This window comes from Pleurodeles waltl, chromosome 1_2 (genome assembly GCF_031143425.1).
Source record: "Pleurodeles waltl isolate 20211129_DDA chromosome 1_2, aPleWal1.hap1.20221129, whole genome shotgun sequence".
NCBI classification, from domain to species: domain Eukaryota; kingdom Metazoa; phylum Chordata; class Amphibia; order Caudata; family Salamandridae; genus Pleurodeles; species Pleurodeles waltl.
The window spans coordinates 1,207,080,935-1,207,105,937 of record NC_090437.1 but is presented as its reverse complement, the minus strand read 5'-3'; the positions used below and the strand labels follow the sequence as shown (position 1 = coordinate 1,207,105,937).

The window sequence follows — 25,003 nt, the reverse complement described above, 5'->3', positions numbered from 1 at the left end:
TGTTAAACGTGACTGGATTAGACCTGTTATATAGAGAGCAGAATCCATGAACAAGAGGCCTCTGTAGCTCTATAAAAGTTTTTATGTACCGAATTTACATTAAGCTTATTTACATAATCAGTGGATATCCTGCAAATGTAGCATGGATCCAACTCTCCGGGATATACATTGCTCATGCCTGCTCTAGGGTATAGGTCAACAGGCCCTTGTATTACTATGCTGTGTTAAAGGCAGACCTCGTCCTAGTAGATTGCTGTAGACTATAAAGACCCTTGTTCTGTTGACCTGTTTTTCATTACTTCATGTTGTGAGCCTACTAAGGCCTCTTCTGTGTCAACTTCTTAGTAGCGTCTGTGGCTCAGGTACAACAGGCCTTTGTCATGTTATATTGGGTGTTGTTGCTTTTACAATAGTGTGAGGTTCAGGCACAACAGCTACCTTGTTTACACCATGGGTAATCATAAATATTTTCTGAAGTACCACAAAGGACAGTCTGGGGTATGCTCGAGGACTTCATTGTTGCAGGGCCATCCCTACGGAGGCAGGAAGGGAATGGGGAATTATCTTACCAAAAATGGGAGATTTAAGAAAAAACAAGGGAATTAATTTCCCAATTGGCCTATGTTGAAACTGAGGCAATTCTAGTCCGGAAACATCTAATATAAAGCCTTTTTTGGCTTCAGAAATCTAGCGTCCCACCTGAATCTGGGCTATTGGCATGTATGATTTTGCAGTAGCCAATCATATATTGTGTGTAGCTTATGCATTTTTTAAACATGTGTAGCCTATTTTATATATATTTTATTTTAACTGATGATTTGCATATTCATATTGCCTACTATTACATGATAAGACCCAATTGTACATTAACTAGATATCGCATTTGCCCAGTGCAACAGCCATGATTCAAGTCCGCAATACTCCAGTACGCACTCGGACATCTGAAGTCTGTAGTGAAGCACTGCTAAGTTTCCCAGGTTCATGGGTGACCACCTCAGTCCAGGTTTTTTCTTTGAATTCTGGGATTTTTAGCCTTGTGTACTCCATTAGAAAATAGGTCTACAAATCCAAGAATTACATGCATGAAAACATGTTCAGGCTACAAAGAGGGAGATTTAGAAACACAAATCAGGGGAATTTGTTTCCCCACTAACATGAAGCAAAGGTAATTTTAGGCAGAGACAGTTAAAATAAAGACGCCTTATGCTTAAAACATTGATGTGTCCTCCCTAAATTTGGTCTGGACTGGAGCAGTAAATTATGCCTCGACCTGGGAAACTTGGCAAGTATGGCAGTAATCAAACTGAGATTTCCCACCAAAAATGCATTTCTATATATTAGTTTAACTTGCAATAATATTTCATTTACAAATTTTGACCATTACACTTATTTGCAGTTTTCTGTAGGTTAAACACCCAACAAAGTATTTACAGGATATTTAATTCTTTATTGGCACCTGCTGACCCAATCCCCCACTCACTAACCCTACCCATTATACCTATGGTCACAATTTCCATAGTTTTTTCCTTAGACTTCCACAGACCAATCACTTAAGGCTTCACCTATGAGCAAGCTTGCCTACCGGACAGTACAAGCTGAATTAGCTGTAGAAATAAAGCCAAAAGAGTGCAAACAAAGGTACCCATGCAACATCATTTCCCTAATTTCTGACTCTGGGTTTTGTTTCTATAGTCATTTCAGTTTCCTCTTTTATGGGGGGCAGCCCCGATCATAAAATAAGCTGACCTGACTGCAATAAAGCCCAGAACCAGAAAACGAATTTGCTTGGTTAGCAAAAATGACTGGGAAGAATACGGAATTCAAGCAACTTTTATTTCTCTGCTCCCATTTCTCAGAGGAATGTCTGCAGGCCTAAGGGAGATGTCTGCCGGCGGCGGGCCATGCTTTGAACACCTGTGATTTACAGTATGAAATATCTTACCTTAGTGTGAAGCAGAGGTACAACAGGCCTGCTACTTGCCTTAAGGTGTGAGGCCCATGTGCGGCAGGCCTCTGCCTTCCTTTCCTGTGTTAGGCCCAGGTGCTGCAGGCCTCTGCCATGCTTTACTGTATTAGGACTCGGAAGCCGCCAGTGGGCCCTTACCCCCAACACCGGTCATACACCAACCGACAAGACAATTTAGTTTGATGGAAGAAGTATTTATTTTTATATAAGGCCCGTCCATTCTGGCCGCCGCGCCAGGAAGAAGAAGGCCAAGCCTTCTGGGAGGGTGGTTTTATGCCCCCCCACACTGGCTCGCGGCAGCCCAAACCGGTCCGGCACTGCTGCCGACCAACAACGTCCTGAGTGCGGCACTACTTCCGCTCGCACGCCAGCCCGCGCACAACTAGTGCGAGGGCCAGGCCCCCGGCGTCCCCGACCCCTAAGGGGCCACGCTCCCCCCGCTTTTCCAGAGGCCTAGGTGCGGCAGGCCGCTACTTTGCTTTATACTGTGTGAGGCCCAGGTGTGGTATGCCTATGCCTTCTTTTATTTACCTTGCAAGGCCCAGGTGCAGCAGGCCTCTGCCTTGCTTTCCTGTGTGAGGCGCAGGTGTGGCAGGCCTCTGCCTTGCTTTATACTGTGTGAGTCTCAGGTGTGGCAGGCCTCTGCCTTGTTTTATTTCGTCAAAGTCCCAGGTGCTGCGGGCCTCTGCTTTGCTTTGTACTGTGTGAGGCCCAGGTGTAGCAGGCCTCTGCCTTGCTTTACTGTGTGAGGCCCAGGTGCAGCAGGCCTCTGCCTTACTTTACGGTGTGAGGCCCAGGTGCTGCAGGCCTCTGCCTTGCTTTCCCGTGTGAGGCCCAGGTGCTGCAGGCCTCTGCCTTGCTTGCCTTGCTTTCCCGTGTGAGGCCCAGGTGCAGCAGGCCTCTGCCTTGCTTTCCCGTGTGAGGCCCAGGTGCAGCAGGCCTCTGCCTTGCTTTACCATGTGAGGCCCAGGTGTGGCAGGCCTCTGCCTTGCTTTCCTGTGTGAGGCCCAGGTGCGGCAGGCCTCTGCCTTGCTTTCCTGTGTGAGGCCCGGGTGCTGCAGGCCTCTGCGTTGGCTTTACCATGTGAGACCCAGGTGCGGCAGGCATCTGCCTTGCTTCACCATGTGAAGCCCAGGTGCGGCAGGCCTCTGCCTTGCTTTCCCGTGTGAGGCCCAGGTGCTGCAGGCCTCTGCCTTGCTTTCCCGTGTGAGGCCCAGGTGTGGCAGGCCTCTGCTTTTGATTTGTACTGTGTGAGGCCCAGGTGCTGCGGTCCTCTGTCTTGCTTTACCATGTGAGGCCCAGGTGTGGCAGGCTTCTGCCTTGCTTTCCTGTGTGAGGCCCAGCTGCGGCAGGCCCCTGTCTTGCTTCATAGTGCCAAGGCTCAAAAAGCAGGCCTTTTCTCACTGTGCTGTGCCAAGGCCCTGTTACCGGCTTCTGATTAAACACTGTCACTGTGGGAGCTGGGCATATATTGTGACGATTTGCAGGAGCCTTGCGCTGTGAAGTGCTTGCCATCTATGCCCTGCCAAGATCTGTTGCACCCCGATAGCATGGACCTGTGCTCTGAATGAAGGAGGTGGCTGGGTGGGGACTTAACCATGAAGGGACCGGGGCCACGGCACGCGATTGTCACTTGAGTTTATCTTGCGCTGTTTGAACCCGCTCTGTCCGATAAGGTTACACGAAGCTGAAGCTGCCGGTGATAACACGAGACCGTTGGTTGGGCTCTGGGCTACTTTCTCCCTTAAGTAACAACCAAAGGGCTCGTTTTAATATGGGCTTGGTTTTATTTTACTTGAAGTGGACAACGTTATAGAGGCAATGAAGGGGTGTTAATGGTTTACTGCATGCTGTCTGACGCGTGCCAGGAGAGTGCGTTGTTGATCAAAGAACTGCACCGTTTCATCATTTATTTGATTATTATTTTTTATGCAGTGGTTAAATGCATTTTGTAAAATGCCCTGCCTGCAGGACCTGTCAGTTGTCTAGCGGTGCATGCAGGAGCCGTGCCTGCAGGAGCTGCGTTAGTTGTCCCGATGTGCCAGCAGGAGCTGTCAGTTTTCCAGAGGTGCCTGCAGGAACTGGGTCAGTTGTCTTAGGTGTCTGCAGGAGCTGTGTTAGTTGTCCCGAGGTGTACCTGCAGGGGCTGGGTCAGTTGCCCCTAGGTGCCTGCAGGAGCTAGGCCGTTTGTAGGGCTGGTTATCCCGAGGCGCCTGAAGGAGCTGGGCTAGTTGTCCCGAGGTACCCGCAGGAGCTGGGCCTGTTGTCCCGAGGTACCCGCAGGAGCTGGGCCTGTTGTCCCGAGGTACCCGCAGGAGCTGGGCCTGTTGTCCCGAGGTACCCGCAGGAGCTGGGCCAGTTGTCCCGAAGTACCCGCAGGAGTTGGACCGGTTGTCCGGTGGCGCCTGTAGGCGCTAGGCCGGATGCACCAGGCACCTGCAGGAGCTAGGCCGGATGCACCAGGCACCTGCAGGAGCTGGGCCGGTTGTCCCGAGGCACCTGCAGCAGCTAGACCGGATGCACCAGGTACCTGCAGGAGCTGGGCCGGTTGTCCGGTGGCGCCTGTAGGCGCTAGGCCGGATGCACCAGGTACCTGGGTGCTGGGGCTGTGTCCCTCCTGTCTTGTGGAAGGAGGCCGCTCGCCGGCGGAATGACAATCGCGGCTGCTTGAATGCGGGCCCCAGTTGGGCGCCTGGGGTGAATGGGGTGAAGCCTGCCCGGTGCAAACACTGGCCGGGGAGTGCTGCTGCTTCCGCTTTTAATTAGCGGCTTTGGCGAGATGCAGCTCATTGTGCCGCCTCTGCCGCCCCGGTCCTGCCGATCGCTCCCATTTCGTGTGTTTTTTCTCTGTGCGCAATGATGAGATTGTTCTTTTCTTCCTTGCTCTGGTTTGGGAGCCGAGGCCTTCCAGGATGCTTAGGATTAGGCACATTGTTCTGGGCTTCTTAGAGCCAGCTGCCGGCATTAAATGAAGATTAGGCGAGGCACGTTGTGGGCACAAGGGCGCTGAGCGGAGCAATGAACTGGAGGGTAAAGTTGCCAGGGCTTTTCAAGCCAGAATTTCAAGTTAGCATTTCTAGTTAGGCATGGCGTTTATTGCTGGGCTCCGAGGTGGACTTCTATGAGCACTGCCTTCTGGGCGCCATTTCCTGAGTCCAGGCCGAGCTTCTCCTGGTGGTGGGAAAGTGAGGTCCAGCCAGCACCTTTGCGACAGCTGGCACACTGTGTGATAGTCTGTATTTTGGGTATTATGGGGAGGCTTTTTATCCCACTGAAAGCTCCTTTTTAGATATGGGCCTCATATGACCTCTTGGATGCTCCACTACGCGTGCTCTCATTAGGTTCGCACAGAATTCATTCCCTGACTTACCCATGTCAACCCTCATCTTCCTAATCATGGAATTCTACTCCCGATAGCACAGAATGAACTCGCACCACGGGACATTCATTGATGTCGAGATCACATGACTCTTGTCACCATCTTGAGGAAGCTGTTTACACATGTGCACTTAAGTCCCGAAAGGGGCATTTAAAGAATGATCACCACCTGTTATTAATTCGGTTATATAGTTATATGCCACATGGGATGAGATGTGGGGAGTGTGACTTTATTTCTGCTGGGGAGGCAATCCAGTTTGTGTAAGTAAAATAGTGTGCTATAGCTTGAGTACAGTGTGAGGAGGATGAGTATTTTGTGCTGTATATTGGTGGTTTGAATGCATTATGTTGTAGATATTAGAGCTTATATGCAAATGTTTCATTGAATCGATGCACTGTATGCACACAGCTTTGTCGTGTTCGGAGGTCGTATCCTATGGTGCTTTCACTGTGTGCCCGTCAAAGGCCCAGGATTTTCCCAATATGAACCTGCCTCCTCCTGCTCAACCGAATCCGTACCTATTGCAACGCCTACATTTTTGGATACACGCAGGTCTTGCTTATTTCCATCACAAACATAATACCAAGAGAACAGTTAGCCAAAAATCACATCCATACAAACTGCAAAATTGACAATTTTTTCAAAACTTTGGCACACAGTGCCTTCCTTACTGTCACAATCTTACTAAAATGAGCCAAAATATTTATACCCATTCCCATACTTTGCTTGATGACTTAACGAATTGCTCAGGTCTGGCATTCAGTTTCGTTTTACCCTGACTACACAGCTGAAACCACCTGCTTCCCTCGGGGGGGGGGGGGGCAGTCCCTTGCCTCTGCACGACCAGACCCCACGCCATGGTCCTGCTCCTCCCAACCACCAGGTCACAGGGGACTACCCCATGTCCTACAGTGCTCTGAACTGTGTGTAGACTCCTTGTCCCGGTATGCATGTCTCTGCAGAATGAAAATTATTGTTTGCAACCTCAGTGCTGTACTAGGTGGCAATGGTGAAGAGGACAGCTGCCCTTAAGAGTTGATGATGTGGCTTTCTATGTGGCCACATTGGAGAGCGGGGGTGTTACTAAGGCAAGCCTCTTTGTGTGACAAAGTACTCTCCAAAAGGTCTGGTTCGAAAATAGTGGGAGCTTGACAGGGTGAGCACAAGGTGGCTTAGTCCATTTGTTCTACGCTCCTGTGACGCCTAGGCCGGTAGTGACACGAGGCTCACATCACCCATTTATGTTTCGGAGCAGAAGGCAGGAAGTACCTCACCCTCATCCCCTGCGAGTACAGAGGAGGGGTAGGGATCCACTGGAGCCTTGGGCCTAAGATTGTTATAGGAGAGCATAAGGCTGGTTTACCAGAGAGCACAGCTGACAGTAAATCAGATGAAAGGATGGCTGGAAGCAGTGTGAAAAGTTAATATTGCGCCATGAATACCATTTAATCTGTAAAACCTCTCATGCTGATGTAAATTAGAGTTTGCACAACATAAAGTCAACAATTTTCTCTTGCAGACTGGACCGGTTTTATTAACCTCCATCAAAGTGGCATCTGCTTTTCCTTCCCAGAAGCCCTTCCAAGTTTGTAGTGCTGTACAAACAGCTCTGTGCTTAAGCAACTGCCACCAAGTAAAGCAAAGGATGGATTTGTGTATGAGATTCTTGCACTACAGAAAGTCATCTCGCTTTTCACAATCCGTTTATATTAAGTATTACTTAAAGATGTGGGTGGCAAAACGTTTATTGTAATGGAAAATAAACTTTATCCCGAGGCTTTTTTCGGAAAGCTGCATTTTTACATGCATTGCTATTACCTTCACTGTTGGTTGGCCACAGAAATAACATCTCACTTTAAGCGATTGTGGAAGATCTACAGGGAGTGCAGAATTATTAGGCAAGTTGTATTTTTGAGGATTAATTATATTATTGAACAACAACCATGTTCTCAATGAACCCAAAAAACTCATAAATATCAAAGCTGAATATTTTTGGAAGTAGTTTTTAGTTTGTTTTTAGTTTTAGCTATGTTAGGGGGATATCTGTGTGTGCAGGTGACTATTACTGTGCATAATTATTAGGCAACTTAACAAAAAACAAATATATACCCATTTCAATTATTTATTATTACCAGTGAAACCAATATAACATCTCAACATTCACAAATATACATTTCTGACATTCAAAAACAAAACAAAAACAAATCAGTGACCAATATAGCCACCTTTCTTTGCAAGGACACTCAAAAGCCTGCCATCCAGGGATTCTGTCAGTGTTTTGATCTGTTCACCATCAACATTGCGTGCAGCAGCAACCACAGCCTCCCAGACACTGTTCAGAGAGGTGTACTGTTTTCCCTCCTTGTAAATCTCACATTTGATGATGGACCACAGGTTCTCAATGGGGTTCAGATCAGGTGAACAAGGAGGCCATGTCATTAGATTTCCTTCTTTTATACCCTTTCTTGCCAGCCACGCTGTGGAGTACTTGGACGGGTGTGATGGAGCATTGTCCTGCATGAAAATCATGTTTTTCTTGAAGGATGCAGACTTCTTCCTGTACCTCTGCTTGAAGAAGGTGTCTTCCAGGAACTGGCAGTAGGACTGGGAGTTGAGCTTGACTCCATCCTCAAACCGAAAAGGCCCCACAAGCTCATTTTTGATGATACCAGCCCAAACCAGTACTCCACCTCCACCTTGCTGGCGTCTGAGTCGGACTGGAGCTCTCTGCCCTTTACCAATCCAGCCACGGGTCCATCAATCTGGCCCATCAAGACTCACTCTCATTTCATCAGTCCATAAAACCTTAGAAAAATCAGTCTTGAGATATTTCTTGGCCCAGTCTTGACGTTTCAGCTTGTGTGTCTTGTTCAGTGGTGGTCGTCTTTCAGCCTTTCTTACCTTGGCCATGTCTCTGAGTATTGCACACCTTGTGCTTTTGGGCACTCCAGTGATGTTGCAGCTCTGAAATATGGCCAAACTGGTGGCAAGTGGCATCGTGGCAGCTGCACGCTTGACTTTTCTCAGTTCATGGGCAGTTATTTTGCGCCTTGGTTTTTCCACACGCTTCTTGCGACCCTGTTGACTATTTTTAATGAAACGCTTGATTGTTCGATGATCACGCTTCAGAAGCTTTGCAATTTTAAGAGTGCTGCATCCCTCTGCAAGATATCTCTCTATTTTTTACTTTTCTGAGCCTGTCAAGTCCTTCTTTTGACCCATTTTGCCAAAGGAAAGGAAGTTGCCTAATAATTATGCACACCTGATATAGGGTGTTGATGTCATTAGACCACACCCCTTCTCATTACAGAGATGCACATCACCTAATATGCTTAATTGGTAGTAGGCTTTCGAGCCTATACAGCTTGGAGTAAGACAACATGCATGAAGAGGATGATGTGGTCAAAATACTCATTTGCCTAATAATTCTGCACTCCCTGTATATAAACCTTCCAGTTTAGAGAGATGTGAAATTCCAACTGTGGTGAATTTTTCCAGCTTTCAGATCAGATGATAAAAGTTTAATTTCTAGGTCCGAAGTGTTTTGCTGGTGCTTTTTAGACCCCACTGGTGTATTTCTTTGCCGTTAGCAGTGTTTTTTGTTTTTTTTTTCTTTTCTATGAAGCACACTCCTTCTCAGTAGCTGGTCCCTCGCTGTGTTGTATCTTCATTTCAAAGAATAGCTCACTCCGAGCCTCCTTCCTACGCACCAGAATTTCCCCAGACGGCGCTTTGATGTGAAAAGGAAGAAACTGCCTGTCTTTCTTCAGCAGCCAACGCTGCTAGTTTTGTGACATTATGAAGGGGGTCCATGTCTTATGTTTTTAATCCTACTCACAACCGGATCTAAATCAATCTTTCTTTGAAAGCAGCAATGACAAAAGTGTAAATGGACCTCGTTTGATGTAGGATTAGCTAGAATGCTTGGACCTAAGGAAGTGTGGTCCCCTGTGTACACCGGGCGTTCAGCGCTATTGGGTCTTCTACGTTTAATGATGACAAGTCGGTAGGGTTGGGAAGTTCAGGGGCCGCACTGCCCAAGTCTCTTGATTTATTTTTGTGCCGACCAGAGTTGCTACAACCTACGCGATGCATAGTATATTTGCTTGAAATCCTGTGATAGACCAGCGACGTCCAATGTAGATCTAAGAGGCCATTTTCAGGCCAGGTATTCTAGTATAGTCACATAAATGTGCATACAGTGAGTCTAAAGGGAACTTACTTTACTTGCAGAGACAGTGGTTAGCTTGAAGATATAGTAGTAATCAAACCCTCTTGGACCATCCATACAGTTGACATCCTAGGAGGGCAGAGGATGGTGTCACAAGATGGTCAGTAGCTAGGACAAGCATAAAACATGCCAATAAAACAAATGTACCTTAGCACAGCATCTAGCAAAATCAGTGCTTGTGAAGTGTCATGAAGCTTTTTAATACAGGCGTAAATGACCAACAGTGTATTGACTGCATGGGCCAGTTGTAGTGGATGTGGCCATGGCCAGTGGCGCAAAGCACTTTGTCAGTGATGACCGCTTTTACTTCAAACGCAATGCGCCGCTGCCCCCCATGCTCCGGCCCTGCGAGGCCCCAGTATGTGCCCCCTTCCCCTCCATATAGGGAAGCCTTAGCCATTGTGTGTGTAACAGCTGTTTCAGAGTGCGTGCGTACTGTAGATACTCCTCGCAGTTAACTGCCCCGTCCCTGCCAACTGCTTCATGTTCCTCTTCACCTGCGGAGAGGGCCCCGCGGTTTTCAGATGCAGTTGAATAACTGCAAAGGAGGGTGCATGGTCTGTTTAAAGACTGGAGTTATTGTATTTTTGATTAAGACTGGCCTAACTCCCTCAAAGCCTATTATACCTAATCAGTTAGTCTGAGCCACAGTCAAGTGTTAATCAGTGGTGTTTATTTCATCAGTTCAAACTTTAAAACATTCAACGAATTTCAAAGACCTCGAAATACAAAAGGCACCATAAGAATCATGAATCATTTCTTAGCATTGAATAAGTGTATTAGTTCAAGTCAGATGAAGAATCTCAGTGTAACATGCAAATGTGAAGCATTAAAGTTAGCCACCTCCCTTTTGTGATATCTGTCGTGGCACACTGTTGAGATACAGTTCATTAATAATGTTCATAAAATGGTATACAAACCTAATTAAATAATTTAGGATGGTCAGTCTATTGCGCAAAGCAATAGTTCTGTGTAGGGAGGGTGACAATGTTTTGGACACACCAGTGCGTTGATAGGGTATTTATGCTTTAGCAGAGGACATTGGGGGTTATTACAACTTTGGAGGAGGTGTTAATCCGTCCCAAAAGTGACGGATATACCACCAGCCGTATTACGAGTTCCATAGGATATAATGGACTCTTAATACGGCTGGTGGTATATCCGTCACTTTACCGTCACTTTTGGGATGGATTAACACCTCCTCCAAAGTTGTAATAATCCCCATTGTCTCTAAACATATCTTATGTGGAGGAATACACGAGAAAAAGTACTGTTAATAAAGTGTTGTGGGGGGGGGTGGGGAGGGGCAGGACCTGTTTGTACTACCTCAGGTAGGGCTGTTTCTGTTAATAGTGGTCGGAAACCCCCAGCTTGAACCACGCCCCCTCCAACTGACCAAATCAATATAAGACACTACTCCTTGGCTGTGGGTAAAAAGTCACGTTTCTTAGCGATCTCGCACAAACACGACGATCATAAAATTCGAGGAGCAAAAATGTAAACAATTTGAGAATCATGGAAATAGTTAACGAGTGTAAAAGGACAGAACACTTTTAAGAAAAATTGTGCAAACAGCAGCAATGATTTTGCCAAGCATCTATTTACAGCTGAGCTATTCCCTGAGATGTCACAGCACTAAGGGACGAATATCCTATAGTTCTGAGCTTTATCTGCCAGGGTAACATAGGAAGCTCTCCAAGTGAGCCCCGGTATTCTGTAAACAGACTGCTGCCTTTGTGTTCTGTAGCCAAACGGTGGTGACTCAGTAGGTGTCGTAGGCAGATACCAGAGTATCCCTACCCCCATGTTAAAGGAAGGGGGACTTCCATAGGAGTATAAAAGTACATACAGAACTAGAGGCCTTGGGTACCCTCTTGTGAATAGAAATGTGTTTTCATCTTCAAAAAGACCAGCACAAGGTTGGGAGCTCGGAGGTCTGCATTATTTACTAATTTCGCTCGAACCACACAACCAACATTTTTTTTTAAATGAGAACGTTGCTGCTTTTTACACATAAGCGTTTATGATGTTCCCCCGCTGCATTTCTAATGAGATGTGGGACGACTTGGTTTATGTGCCAATTAAATTCTCCCGAACATGTACGAACAATTGCTTCACATGGGCAGTGGCTGCATGAGCAGGGTTGGCGAACGGGCGCTGTGTGCCAGAACCGCCATCGCCCTCGGACCGGTTCTACAGCTTGAGTGTTCTTGGGAGTCAGGCGAGGCTGCTGCATCAGACGTCATCGCGCCTTACGTCATTTGTCTGAGTGAATGGCGGCCATTGGGCAGGGCCCTGGGCCGATCAGCAGAGTAAGGCGAGGCTGCTGCATCAGACGTCACGGCGCCTTACGTCATCTGAGTGAATGGCGGCCATTGGACAGGCCCCCAGGGCCGATCAGCAGCCTGGGCACCCAATAGTGATCAAGCTCGATGCGCGCGGCAGATTCTAGTGACCCCAGCATGCCTCGTGCGTAGCCTGTGTACACACCCCTACAGTCTTCTAGGCGCATCATAGCAGCGGGCTTAGTCTCGTCTTGCTGTGCCCCTCGAGATAGGCGGGCTTCTGTGAGATCGCCTAAGATGCCTCTTTTCGGCCTAGTGCTGCGGCCGCCGGTGTGAGAATATGCTGCTACCCTTGGGTAAAAAGGGTAGCAGCACTGTCTTCAGCAGACACTCTGAGGAGCCACCGGCAGGGTATGGAGGTCCTTTCAAGGCAGATCCCATAGTCTACAGCAGTGATGGACAGTGCTGGGGGAGGGGTCGACCATGCGTGGCCCCTGCACATACCACACGCACACGTGGTCCCTTCCCGAGAACTGGGCACTCCGCAGTATTGGGCAGAGTTTTCTCCAAGTTTCCAGTGGCCACCGTTTGCTCTGCAGTTTTTCGACCAAGGACTTTGAGGTGCACTGCTTTCACCAAGCCTTAACTTGAATGTGTTTCCCATTTTACATGCAGCAAGCCTGCGCGTTGCGTTTCTGGCAGTGTCACAACGCACCGGAGCTTATTGAGGGCCGGTTACCGAGAGCTCAGCCCTTCCAGCAGCCGCAGCATACTGGGCGCAGACTGTTGAGCGGTGATTGCTAGCAGAGTTCAGCTGCCACGAAAGTATGTTTTTAAGTTGTCAGTGCAATAACACCCCCCCCTCCCGCGACCGCCATATAAGGCATTAGTCATTACCAAACACCCTCTTTACCGCTGTTCTGTGCCCGGCACCGAGTGTTGCTTTTGAGGGTGCCTCTCCGCACCGAGAGTGCTCGAGGATAGTTCGGCCGGATAGACGGCGCCCCTCCTGCTGCTAAGAGCCGTGCACAGTTCATAAAAGGCTGCTGCTGTCTGCGTGCGTATTCGCGCAGATACAGCGGCCAGCCTGCTGTTTATTTGTGTTAACATGGATAGGTGGAGACGAGGGGGCCGCCCGAGGTCAGCCGTACATACCGAGTGTGTGTGTGAACACTACCGCCTTCATCGCGGCTCCGCCCCGGGGCCCCGGCAGGGCGCAGCGCTCCTGCCTGCCCCCGAGCCGCCGACGTCCGATGAAAAATGTCCGTAATAGCACTTGCAGCACTCGCTGAGAGTACACTCGCTTTTAAGGGCTAATTAAAAACCTCGAAGAATTTGGGAATCTTGTGTCCGTTTGGATTGGCTGCTTTCTGCTTTGTAACTTGTGAGCTTCTGCAGTTCACGGTTCAAACGCAGCAGGGCAAACTCGGCCCCTTTGCCCCTCACAGGTCGATTTAAGAATTACGAATCAAGAGGACAACATATGGTTTTTAAAATGTCATTAATGTTTTTAAAGCACCATAGACAATTGGTTAGAGCTAATCTACGCACATTAGTGTGATCAGCTGCATGAACCAGTTTGAGCAGTATTACTTTGTGCCCCCCCCCCCCCTTTCCTTTACATACGTGGGAGTTCACTTTTCATGTTAGTTCACTCCGCAAGTTGACCGGTCAACTGCTAGTTTCGGATGGTTTCTGGGAGCAGGCCTGACATAGCGGGTGAAGATCTGTGGAGATGTAATGACAGGGCCTGTGGCTACTCAGGGTGTCCGGGGAACTCGGTGTTAGTAATGATGATGATAATTCTGCTGCATGTGATGTGTGTGGTTTGTGCCATATTAACGCGCCCTCCTTCTCCCCGCAGACTTCCTGCCCGGCGACGCCTCCCTGGTGGAAGAGCTCCTGTTCGGCACGGGGGACACCATCGAGCTCTCCTGCACCACCCCGGGCTCCTCGGTGTCCGTGGTGTGGTTCAAAGACGGGATCTCGGTGGTACCCACCAACCGGACCCACACCGGCCAGAAGCTGCTGAAGATCATCAACGTGTCCTACGACGACTCGGGAGTGTACAGCTGCAAGGCCTGGCAGTCCAGCGAGGTGCTCCGGAACGTGACCGTCAGGGTGACCGGTGAGTTGGGCCCCTGGAGAGGGCGTGGAGGGCATGGAAGAGGAGCCTGGCGGGGACGGCTGGGGAGGGGTCGGTCGGATGACCGAGTCTAAGACCCGCAGCCCCCATTCGACTCTGTAAAAGTGAAATGACTGAATATGAGGAGGCCACGTCACCAGCTTTAACCCCGAACAACCAGTTTATTTCAGAGCCTCGCATGCTTGGCCAGATTGCCCTGCAGAGGATTCTTGTTGAATCCCCAGTCTTTTCTCAAACGAGAGTTTAAGAAAATGTGCAACTACCATCATTTTCACGAACGCATTCCGTAGGATTGGGTGTGTCTGAGCTGTGTGGCCGCAAACTGCTATGGGCACAATAGGGGGCTGAATGGCTCTATTGTTGACGGGTCATTGCAATGCAATTAGTTTGAAGTGAACCTCATTATTGAGCCCAGTTAGGGAGGGCGGTACAATTTTTTTTTGTTGTGCCTTGGCTAATACTTTTTTTTTTAAATTTGTCGAATTCACCATCAACAACAAACTGTGAGATTCTCCAACTACAGTGATAACAGACTGGCCGCCCTCCCCGGGGCACGTTGAAGCAAAACGTGTCTGGTTCTGTGTGCTCTCGCCCCTTTCCTGCAGTATTAAACATCAGTTTTAATTCTGTAAACACAGTCTTTTCAATGTCAGAAGCACTAAACAACCACTGAAGCACTTGACCTCTTTAAAGTCATCTTCGCCCCTTTCGCCATCTCTTACTCTATGTTGTAAGTAGTGGCTGCCAGTTTCTAAGCCTATTTGGCTCTCTGTACAATTGCATTTAAATGCTTTTGGTGTCAAGGGGCATTATCGAGTAGATGGGCAGCTGGGCGCACGAAAGTAGCTCTTCGGCTGCACAGCTGGTGAAAAGTAGGAGCTGTTACCCATCAGCTCAACTCTTAACATCCCGAACGTTCTTGTTTCCATTTTTCCTTCTAATAGTTCTTTAGAACAGCCCCCGAGGAACTGGTCCAAACAGTTGTCCAGTGGAGACTTGCATATTTTTTTTGCTTGGCTGCAGGAGGGCAGGATAGCTCGGCGTGTTTATGCACATCGTGAGGAGACTTTACGTAAGCTAAATAGTTGACATTCAGATATCGCCACAGCCTAACCTATCTTTCATCTTGCTAATTGATGATATAGCTTTGACACGGGCATGTTGGAAATGGAAGTTAGAGTTTTACAAAGTACAACAAACAGAATTTAGGGCCACATGTACGAACACATTTTCCCATAGACACAGAATGGGTAAAACCCTTCGATACATCTGGCCCTTAGTTCCAAATCCTGCACGTGATGCTTGGCTCCCCAGTAATCTGCCCTTTGTCTCTTTCTTCTGCTTTCCCTCCCTCATTGTTTATCCCCCAGTATTGCATCCTCGAGTAGTACCGAGCTTGCCATGCTTTTAACCAGCAGTCCAACTGAAGTGTAAAGAACCTTTGACTGCACATGGCCATGTGAAGAAGTTTGGATACACATATGAAAGTAGAAAATGATTTGCCCCACAAGAATTAGACATCAGTATTAAGGCTGAAAGTAAGAAGTGCTGTGCAAAGAAAATGAAAGGCCACGAGAGTAGTGACAATGGTCTGGTCTTGCTGCATATGGCACCTTTCTAAGATAATAGTTTTGAAGTAATTCATGCCACTCTGCTTCTCAAACGAGAGTAGTACACTTTTGTTTGTTCGAGTTGGATTCGAGTTGTGTCTGAGGGGGCTCATGGGAAAATAATCCATAGTAAACCGAGATTAGATATCATTGAGAACAGAAGGCTACCAAGGGCAATACCTGCGTGCAGAGGAGGGGTGAGTCACATCGTAGTGATGCACCACACCTATTTATCGTGAGTAAGCCTGATCTTTATGCAGCCTGTGCACAGCGACACCTGACCATTTTAAGCAATGACATATGCCTCGCTAGACTGCTCATATATTCAGCAGTGTTTTGCTATCTCTGGTGACTGGCCCCTCTCTTGTACTGCTTCCTGCTTCCATCTTAAAACGAGAAGGCAGGTATACAGCGTGTGAATACTCTGTCATTGAGTTCCATTGCTGAGCAGCACCAAGCTTAATTAAACTTACCTTTAGCCAACTATAGAACCCGGAGGCCACCAGAAAGCCCTCACCCCAACACCTGCCACACGCAGACCGCCAAGACTTATTTGTTGAAAGGAACAAAACTTGCCTTTAGCCAACTATTAACTGAACACAAAGGGACCCAGGACTCCGAGGTAATGGGGAACAGCAGCAGTTCCCCTTTAACCAAAGCTCTTATTATGCGGACGGGCTGAAGACTGAGGCCTACATTCACCAGTCGGACCGTCTTGCACCATTACTCAATATTGCAAAATGCAACCATATTTCTGTTACACGTGCACTGAAAGTGGGAGCAGCGTTTCCCTGAATGTTATGAATTTATATTTTGCAGCGCTGTAACTGAACTCAGTGTGGCACTTATCATGTGCCCAAAATCAGCGTTGTACTCAAGTTAGCAGTCAGGCTGCTAGACCACAGGACCCTTGTGTGCCTGCCTCTCCAAGCTCTGTCCCTGCTTCATGAAATGTTCCTTTCACTACTTCACTGGTTCCTTCACTACTCCTTTACACGTCCAGATATCTCCTTTCACCCCATCTTTTCTTGTGTTCATGTTTCTTCACCACTATTCGCTCTTTTACTTTCCAATTCTAAGTGGCAAGAGATAATGATTTTTGTAGTTAGCCCAGAAACTGTGAAATTCCCCATAGAGTGAGAAGTATGGTTTCTATATCACCACAAGGAATCTGCAGCACTTGCTCACATCACTGCAGTCCTCATGTCTCGCCCAGATATAGGATCAATGTTTGTTATTTTTGCAGTTCGTCTTCAGGCTTATTTCCTGCTTTTTCAAATGACAGCACCTCTTGCCCCTTCCTTTTTCCTCTTGTTCTTTTCTCTAAGTCTTCTCACTCTTCTGTTATCCCATCATCTGCTCTTCTTTCTCTTTCTCCCAGATCTGGACCATTCTTTCCCACTCCATGCCTTAGTCCTTCCCTTTATCACCTGTTCTCACCTGGGTCATGCTTGCTCGCTCTCTGCTCTTCCTAATTCACTGATTTACTTCTCTTCCCCCATTAAGATGGAAGTATAGTTTATATATCACCGAACGCTGGAATAATCTGCATTACAAGTTTTTTTTCTTGTTTAACAATGGGGGGATACACTTAATAATAAGCATGAGAGTGACATTACACTGATAAGTCGAAAATAGAGCAGTGTGTCTCTGTTTTTGAACATCTTTAACATAAGTCTGAATTGCCTGATAGTCTCTTCAAGTGACACTTAATTTAGAGTGCAAGTTCATTGTGAGTTTTCACTTGAAATCCAGAATCAAGAATGAGAATGATCCACTGCTAGTTTGCACAGCCTCAGCTTCTCCAGCATCCTATGGCGTAAGCCCTTAGTACAGAGCTGTGGAGCGTGAGTGTAAGGGGTCCTTTTGAACGCAGACTTAGAAAACTTTGTATCATCCTTGCCCTAGAAATGGTTTTGGGCTCTTAAAGAATTGTCGAAGAATGAAGGATGTCTACTAACGAAGCAACAGAAGGTTACTCTGCTTTATTTCATCTGTAATTTTCTTAAATGGAGATGTATACGGTGAAATGCATCAAGGTTTTCCATTTAAAAACCTTATGTTTCCCCCTCCAGATTCTCCGTCATCCGGTGATGACGAAGATGATGATGAGGAATCTGAAAGTGCAAGTAAGTGCCCAGCCATGGAGTGCTAATCTGTTTCTGAAGTCTGAGTGAGTAGAAATGCTTGTGTGGCACCAGAATACTCTTTCTTCTGTCTGACCTCAGCACTTGTTGACATCACTGTTGTCCTCGTGCCTCCCCAGATATAGGATCACTGTCTGTTAATCATGCACTTCTTCTTCAGGCTTATTTCATGGTTGTTTTCATTAAACCCCAGTGCCTCTCAGCCCCTTTTTACTTGTTTTTTTTCCTGTTTTCCCTGGATCTTCTCACTCGTCTGTTATCCCCTCTCATTTTCTCTTCTTTCTTTTTCTCTCTAGTCTGGCCCATTGTTTCCCACTCTGTATGCTCCGATCATTTCCCATATTCCCTTCTTTTTCACATCCACATCTGGGTCATGCTTGCTTACTTCCTGCTCCTCTTCTCTTTCTCTTTGCTCTCTGGTCAAGCCCGTCCTTGCATGTTTCCGATGCCGTCTGACTTCTCTGTCCTGTTCTTAATCTGCTACCTCTGTTCCGCATTCTCTGCCCTCTTGATTCCTCCGTAGCCTTTCTAATCCACTCTATTTCTTCTCTTCCTAGACCAGCTCATTCTTGCTTGCTCCGATCATCCCCAGTCTTATCCTATTTCTCCTTCTCTTCTCTCTGGTCCGGCCCATTCCTGACTGCTCTCATCCTTCGCGATCTTATTCGTCTTTCTCTATCGTATGGTACTTTCGTGTCTAATTTCTGTTCTTTCCAAGGTCTGTCTGACCCCATCCCCACGCCTGCGCCACCTTTCCATTCTCTTTATTTTTTTAACTGCCCTATTGCATAGTATTCCTGCACTATCCTCCAAAGATCTGCTTTTGCTTCTCCTTCTTTTTAATTGCCAAGTGGTGCTAGAGTGCTATATATTTGCACCCTGTTTAGAAAAATTAGACTATGGGTGTATTAGACTGGAAGTCAGAACATTTCTTAAAAAAATAGTTTGCCTGTCACAGATTTGTTTGGAGCCGAGTGTGAGCTTATTGGATATTTTGTGAAGCACGCTGTTTATGATTTACTGAAAATTCTTGAATAATGTTTGCTTTGCTAATTACTTTGTTTCATTTTTAATTGATGGTTACCCGTGGAATTACTTTTATTGGGCAATACAATGAAATAACTGCATCTTACTATTGGATGATAACTGATTCATTGTAGAGCTTGTGTGGAACATAGTGTAGGAAGAGCTTGTATTTCACAGGAGGTGGACGGGCGCCTTCTCCTAACAGGGCAGCTTAAATTGATTGAGCATCCTTTGGTAGAGAGTTGTGCGATGAAGAGGGCACACCGCAGGTTTGCCAGAAAAATGTCAGAGATGGCTCTGAGCTGTGCTTTACGCACTGGTGGAACCGGGCTTAATCTGGTATTTAGGAACCTTTTCTTCTATCTTTGTCTTTATGAATGGTCAAATAATGTTAACTCATTAGGTGTTGTGAGACTAAGACTTGCATTGAAAAAAGTTGCAACTTTTAACAACACAGCAGTCAGCTATTGTTGCTTCTTACCTGCTAACCCACTGTGATGAGAGTATTGCAGCTCTACTGCCCTTTGGTAATATTCTGTTGATAGAAGCACAGTAAGGCAGGCGATTGTCTTGTGTTTCGTTGTCTTGGTTGTCTCTGTGTGAAATTCGTATAATTTGCTTTCATGTAATTACGTAAAATTTGGACAAAATTATGCAAAATACAAATCCGTCATTTCATGCTGTTTTAGCACGAGATGCGTCCCCGTATGAATTTTTAAAGCAGAAGGCATTTTTTGCTAGAAAATACAGCCAAAAAATGAAAGCACCACGAAACAGCCACTCACATTCTGTTGTTCTTGCGCATTTGTGGTCAATTTTTACAGTGAATGCTCGTTGGAAGTACATTTTTACTGCAAATGGCTCGTAGTTATGGGAAGTGGAGTAATGACATTTTGCATAAAAAGCATAATGTCAAACCCCCGAAATAACTCAGATTACACCAATGTAATTTAAATTTTGCCAAGACCTAGTTTGGAGGTTTATGTGACAGTTCATAAATACATTTTAAATGTAGGTTGATCACGTGATATCTGGAAGGAACGCATGGTGGGTAAGCTTATGCTTAAAGCAGATATAATTGGTTGGCTTTGGTGGCAGCTGAGAACTAAAGGGCCCTAGAGGATTGTGAAAAGAAGGGGACTCGTCGATCTTTGAGGTCACAGAGCCCAGACAATCTACAAAAGTTACTGATATAGCACGGACAGGGGCACAGTGAGTGGGAACTGCCCGTCAGAGATACCGTTTGTTTAATCTGTGTGGTCCTTCTGAGATGAAGGGTTGCCTGGACCTTGGTTTTGATGTCAGTGGAGGCTCCCATTAACATTGTTGGGAAAAAAGAAAAAAAAAATGCTTGCCCTACTTCAGAGTTTCAGGTACTTATCCTTTTGACTGTGATGTATTCTAGATTTTGCTCTGTGGTTAATATTGCTTACTGTGTTTGACTTATATTTCACTTGATGCTTTATGATCTCTGCTTGATTTATGTCATGTTTGTAATAAACATGGCCCTTTACCCACAATCAGAGTGACTTCTTATTGACTCATTTGGATTTGAGAGGTCATGGTCCTGACAGGGGTCTCCAGGTCCTATATTCTGAGATCCCACAACTTGGTCAAGCCCATCCAAATACAAAAATGCGTCTTGATTGTGGGAAAAGACCAATGTTGAAGCATGTTGCAAGTTGTTAGTAAGGGCTGTTCTTCCCCCTCTTATAGGGCTGTCCTTCATTCGATTAGAATAGTACTGTACGTATCAATCCTTGGAGCTCACTATAACATCTGTGTATTACATACTTTTGCTAGTCAGGAAGGATTAGCAAGCTTTGTTTGCCCCCTCACCTCCACCACAACCCCATTGTGAAGCACACATTTTATTAAACATATTTTACGGGGAAACATTCAAATTCCATAAAAAAGCTTGTAAACAATTGTTACATACACATGTAGTTATTGATGTCCTGTATAGAGTCCGCACAACATAGGAATTTCTGTCCTTCCTCCATCCCCATTCAGTTTTGTGAACCCATCGTCCAACTCCTCCCCAGATCTTCCCTGTACAAAAAAAAAAAAACAATCTGGGCCCCACGTGTGACTGTGAAGGTCCACCAGAATCTTGATTAATCCTGCTCAGATGCAAACCTAAAAATGGCCATGCAGGAGTCATCCCCTGGAGGACCCCATAGCACCCAGCAGAGAGATAAGTCTGGGCAGCTGTGCCATCACTTAGTCCCCTGGCGCTGACCGCATTGCTCTTCGCCCTGAGGGCCCCAAAAAGTGAGCACCTTGTTACAGAGAGGACCAGAAGCAGCTGTGGAAGGGCCCGTCCCAGCCACCTTTAATAAATTAAGGCTCCAACACACCTCCTCGATGTCCAGATCAATAGCCAAATGTACGGAAAAAATGTTATGCAAGTTGTCAAGGGGACCAGAAGTCACACTGCCAACAACGAGCCCACCTTGCCCAAAAATACGACACAGAAGAACAAGTAGTTTACCATCGAGACCATTACACTCATCAGAAAACAGAGAAACAGTAATAAAAATCTGGTATGAAGATAAAGTCAAAGGTCAAAGTGGGTGGGGAAAATCCCAGTCCACCAGCAGCTTTCAGCCAGAGTAACACCAGGAGTGAAAGACCTGCAGAGAGAAGTCAGCTGTTGTGGGTCAGCAGCAAAAGAAGTTGCGTGACTTGGCCCCAACCATTTAAAGGTTGTCTGTGCTTGTCCATAGCCCCTCTGGCCAGCCCAGCACCCCTCCGACTTTCCCTGGAAGCTACTTTTTAACTGGCCAGCACCTTAAAACAAAGGAGTGTCCTTTCACCCCGCCTTGGCCACTTTGCAGTACACCCCCCCACTCCCTCAAAAGAAAATATAGGAAGACCCCTACCACATTTGACAAAATTGCTTAATGCTTGTCTGGTGAATCGATCAATCTACCTTTGTTCTGCTACCTCCCAACATTGGGCAAACGTACAAACTGACTTCATATTTAGCTCTTTTGTATTAAAAACATACTACACATAGTACTAATGCATACACATAAGTTTAAATGTTTAAAGTTGCTAAGATTTAGATGTGTCATTGTTCTTTATGGCTCATGTTGTATGCCTTCTTAGAACGTTACCTCATTTACTAGCTGAGTTTTAAGTGAAAGGCTGCTAGAAATCAGCAGGGTGTTTGTATACAGTTAGTACAAAATGATTGCTGTTGTTCAGGTGATCCTTAACTGCATCCTTGATTTTACCTCCTACATTTGCTTCTGTGATCTTTATGGTCTGTTTGCGTCTCTTGTAAAATCCCCCTCTGGACCTCCTTTACAATGGCCCTGGTACTTTTAGGACCTAAACGTTTCTCATCTAGTCATCGGCAGTCAGCGGATCTTCTGCTTTGGGTCTTTCATAGATTCACTTGCATTTGAGTAATCCCTACTTCTGTGGCAGCACTTGACCCTCCCCCTTCCTAAGTAGTGTAGCAGGAGTGCTACTGTTAGGTCCTGCAAGCTTGAGAGAGAGTGAATTTCCTCACAAACTGGATGCTGATGTAAGCAAGCAACGTAGTGGTTCTCCTGGCTTTCTAGCTAATTGAAAGATTCCTCATTGCATCTGTGAATGGAGCTCTGGAAGCCAAGTGTCATTAGGATGTGACAGGGTTAGACAGGGAATGCGGCCAATGGCCCCAAACCCCAGAGTTTAGGATAGCTTACTTCATGTCCCACAAACGCAACTGGACCATCCACCACCTGACTTGACGTACTGCATGGTATTCTGATTGCATTTACACTGCATAGGGTAGCCACATCTCAGATTAGCCAAGACAGATTCAGCAGGTTTCTCTCTTATTTAAAAGTAGTGGTGGATTTTGTTCCAGGCTTGGCCGTTTTTATGGTCTGGCTTGACAGCGAAGTTGTTGTCAGATAATTATGTGAGTATCACCAGAAGAGGGGCTTTGGCTTCACCCACATACCAGGAACCAGGAGTACATATTTTGTTTGGGTAGAAGTTGTGTTTTTCCACCGCGACTTGAGTGCACCCAACTTCGAGCTCTATTACGTGGCGGTGCAGTGGCCGATGGCCTGGCTGCGAGTACCCACATGCCCCAAATTAATATCCATCCAAGAAGTTTTAGGCAAAACGAGTATTTACACTTGGGTATCCAACCTGAATTTTTGCCCCTGTGTGAGATGCGCCAGACTTCCATAGCCTGAACCTGCTGGCAAAGAATTGTCCACGGCAAAGGGCCTTATCTCCCTTACTTCCCATCCATCGGGAAATGGGACCTCCTACGACTCACTGTCATGGCACAGCAATGTGACACAGGTCCGTGAAGGGAAGTGGGGGTCGACCAGCTGGGGTAGCTTTATCACAAAGGTGTCCTCATGTCTTTTCAAGATGTCATGGACACATATGGCGTGGGAGCCTGTCAGTTTTTGACATTTCATGCCATACGACAGGCGGTGGGGCCACGTGGGTTGTAGAGGATAGGGAGCCTCCCACATCTCCTTAGTTGCACATGCTTCTGACCTGCGATGGCATGCGACATGCTGCCACTAACTTCTATATATCCCTCAATCTTGCCATGTGGGATCATGCAGCAAAGGCATGTGTTTGGTAGGATAGAGTGCTGTCGCAGCCTTTGTCAGACATGGCCTGGCTCCGAGCACTTCAACAAGTGAAGGACCTGTCTCGTAACCCGGGATTCCAATGTACACAGTTTACTATGTACATCATGCTTACCTCTCCCCTCAGCGCATTAAGCACGTTTCCAACTCTGGCTCCTGAGTGCCCTTGCTGCAAACCATAGAGGCTGGATTTTTCCAGATGGTGTGGTATTGTCCATTGCTGCATCCGGTTTGGGTCGTGGTTACGAACAATGTTGGTGAACTTGCAGATCGCACCCTTGTGCTCACACCCAAATCCTGTTTGTTTGGTCTATACCCCAAAGCAAAGGGAGACGGACACTTCCATAGTTTAATTGACCTTGCATTTGTCCTGTTAAAAAGGCAAGTGGCGATGGTGGAAGCCAACGGCTCCCCAGATCTCCAACGCTGGTTGGCCATACTACTGACATGAACGTGCACAGAAACTAACGTCCTCAAATTACTATGTACAAGGAGGAACACAGACCGGTGGTGATTGTTGGGACACTTTTTAAATCCATGGCAAGGCAGAAAATGACATGCACTCACCTTGAGTTTCGCACTTGCGTGCTCCAGGCTCACACAGGTGAAGGCAATTTCACCCCCACCCACGATGTGGGAATGAGTGGGCAAGCGACAAATAACCGGAAAACACCACAGCAGAGTTATTGGCTACCTGACATGCTGGCTAAAGAGCCTGGGACCGGTCACTTCTCTGTTCCACCACTGCCTCTCCCGTCTGGGTGCCGCTCCCCTTTCCGAGCTCTCACTGAATAGCACCGTTTGGGACATATTGTATTCCCCACCCATCCTGATCTTCTGTTATGACTCATTCACACCCTATGCAAACTCCACGGTCATATCTGTTTCTGACATTCTCACCTGTTTGCAAATAATGCCATGTATCATTTCAAATGGCAATATTTGCGTAGGCGAGTCAGGTTGATATACTGTTTCTGATATGTCGAATTGCTTTGAATTGTTCCTTCCTGAACAAAATGCAGTTGTTCCGTAATTTCAAGCCTAAAAATGTAATGAAACACATTTTTAAAAAAGTGTTTGCCCTAAATACAGCTGTGATCATTTTGTTTATTTGTCCAACTGCCTGAGCTTGTACTTTCAGGGGCACACGCACTATATTGTAATGCTATTAAAGTGTCTTAGATAACTAGATGATTTATGGCATTTTGCTCTGGCAGCAGCACAGATGAAAGTAGGGCAGTCATTAACATATTTGGATTTTTAGGTTTAGCTTGACAGTTCATTCATAAGTCAGACCTGTTGCCTTTGCCAATGCTTGTTGATAAAGTGGTTGTAAATGTTGGAGATTACCTCTCGAGAAAGTGAATCTCAATCACCTGTTTTGTGCTGGGGTTTGGCAGAAAAAAGTGACATAAAATTTACGATGGAAAACTCTAGCAAAGCTGGCATTGCTGTAGACCAGGAATCCCCTGCAGGATGTCTTTTCATAACCAGCCTGGGGACTACGTCTCTCCTGAAGTGGGCTGGTGTTACAGCAAGGTCGGTTGGTGTGTCCTAACACTGCTGCCTGGTGACCGTCTACAAAGAAGGCTGAGTA

At 46.6% G+C, this 25,003-nt stretch overlaps 1 protein-coding gene across 8 annotated transcripts in view; it reads left to right on the top strand.

Annotated features, from left to right (window-relative positions):
- FGFR3 (fibroblast growth factor receptor 3) overlaps positions 1-25,003 on the top strand; it is a 104,049-nt gene that overhangs the window by 20,931 nt on the left and 58,115 nt on the right. For 6 of the 8 annotated variants that reach the window (XM_069203907.1, XM_069203888.1, XM_069203914.1 and 3 more), the window contains exons 3-4: positions 13,726-13,989; positions 17,693-17,746. In XM_069203907.1, the coding sequence (XP_069060008.1) occupies positions 13,726-13,989; positions 17,693-17,746 (318 nt within the window). The remainder of the gene's footprint in view (positions 1-13,725; positions 13,990-17,692; positions 17,747-25,003) is intronic. The other 2 variants (XM_069203939.1, XM_069203931.1) reach the window with 1 other exon arrangement.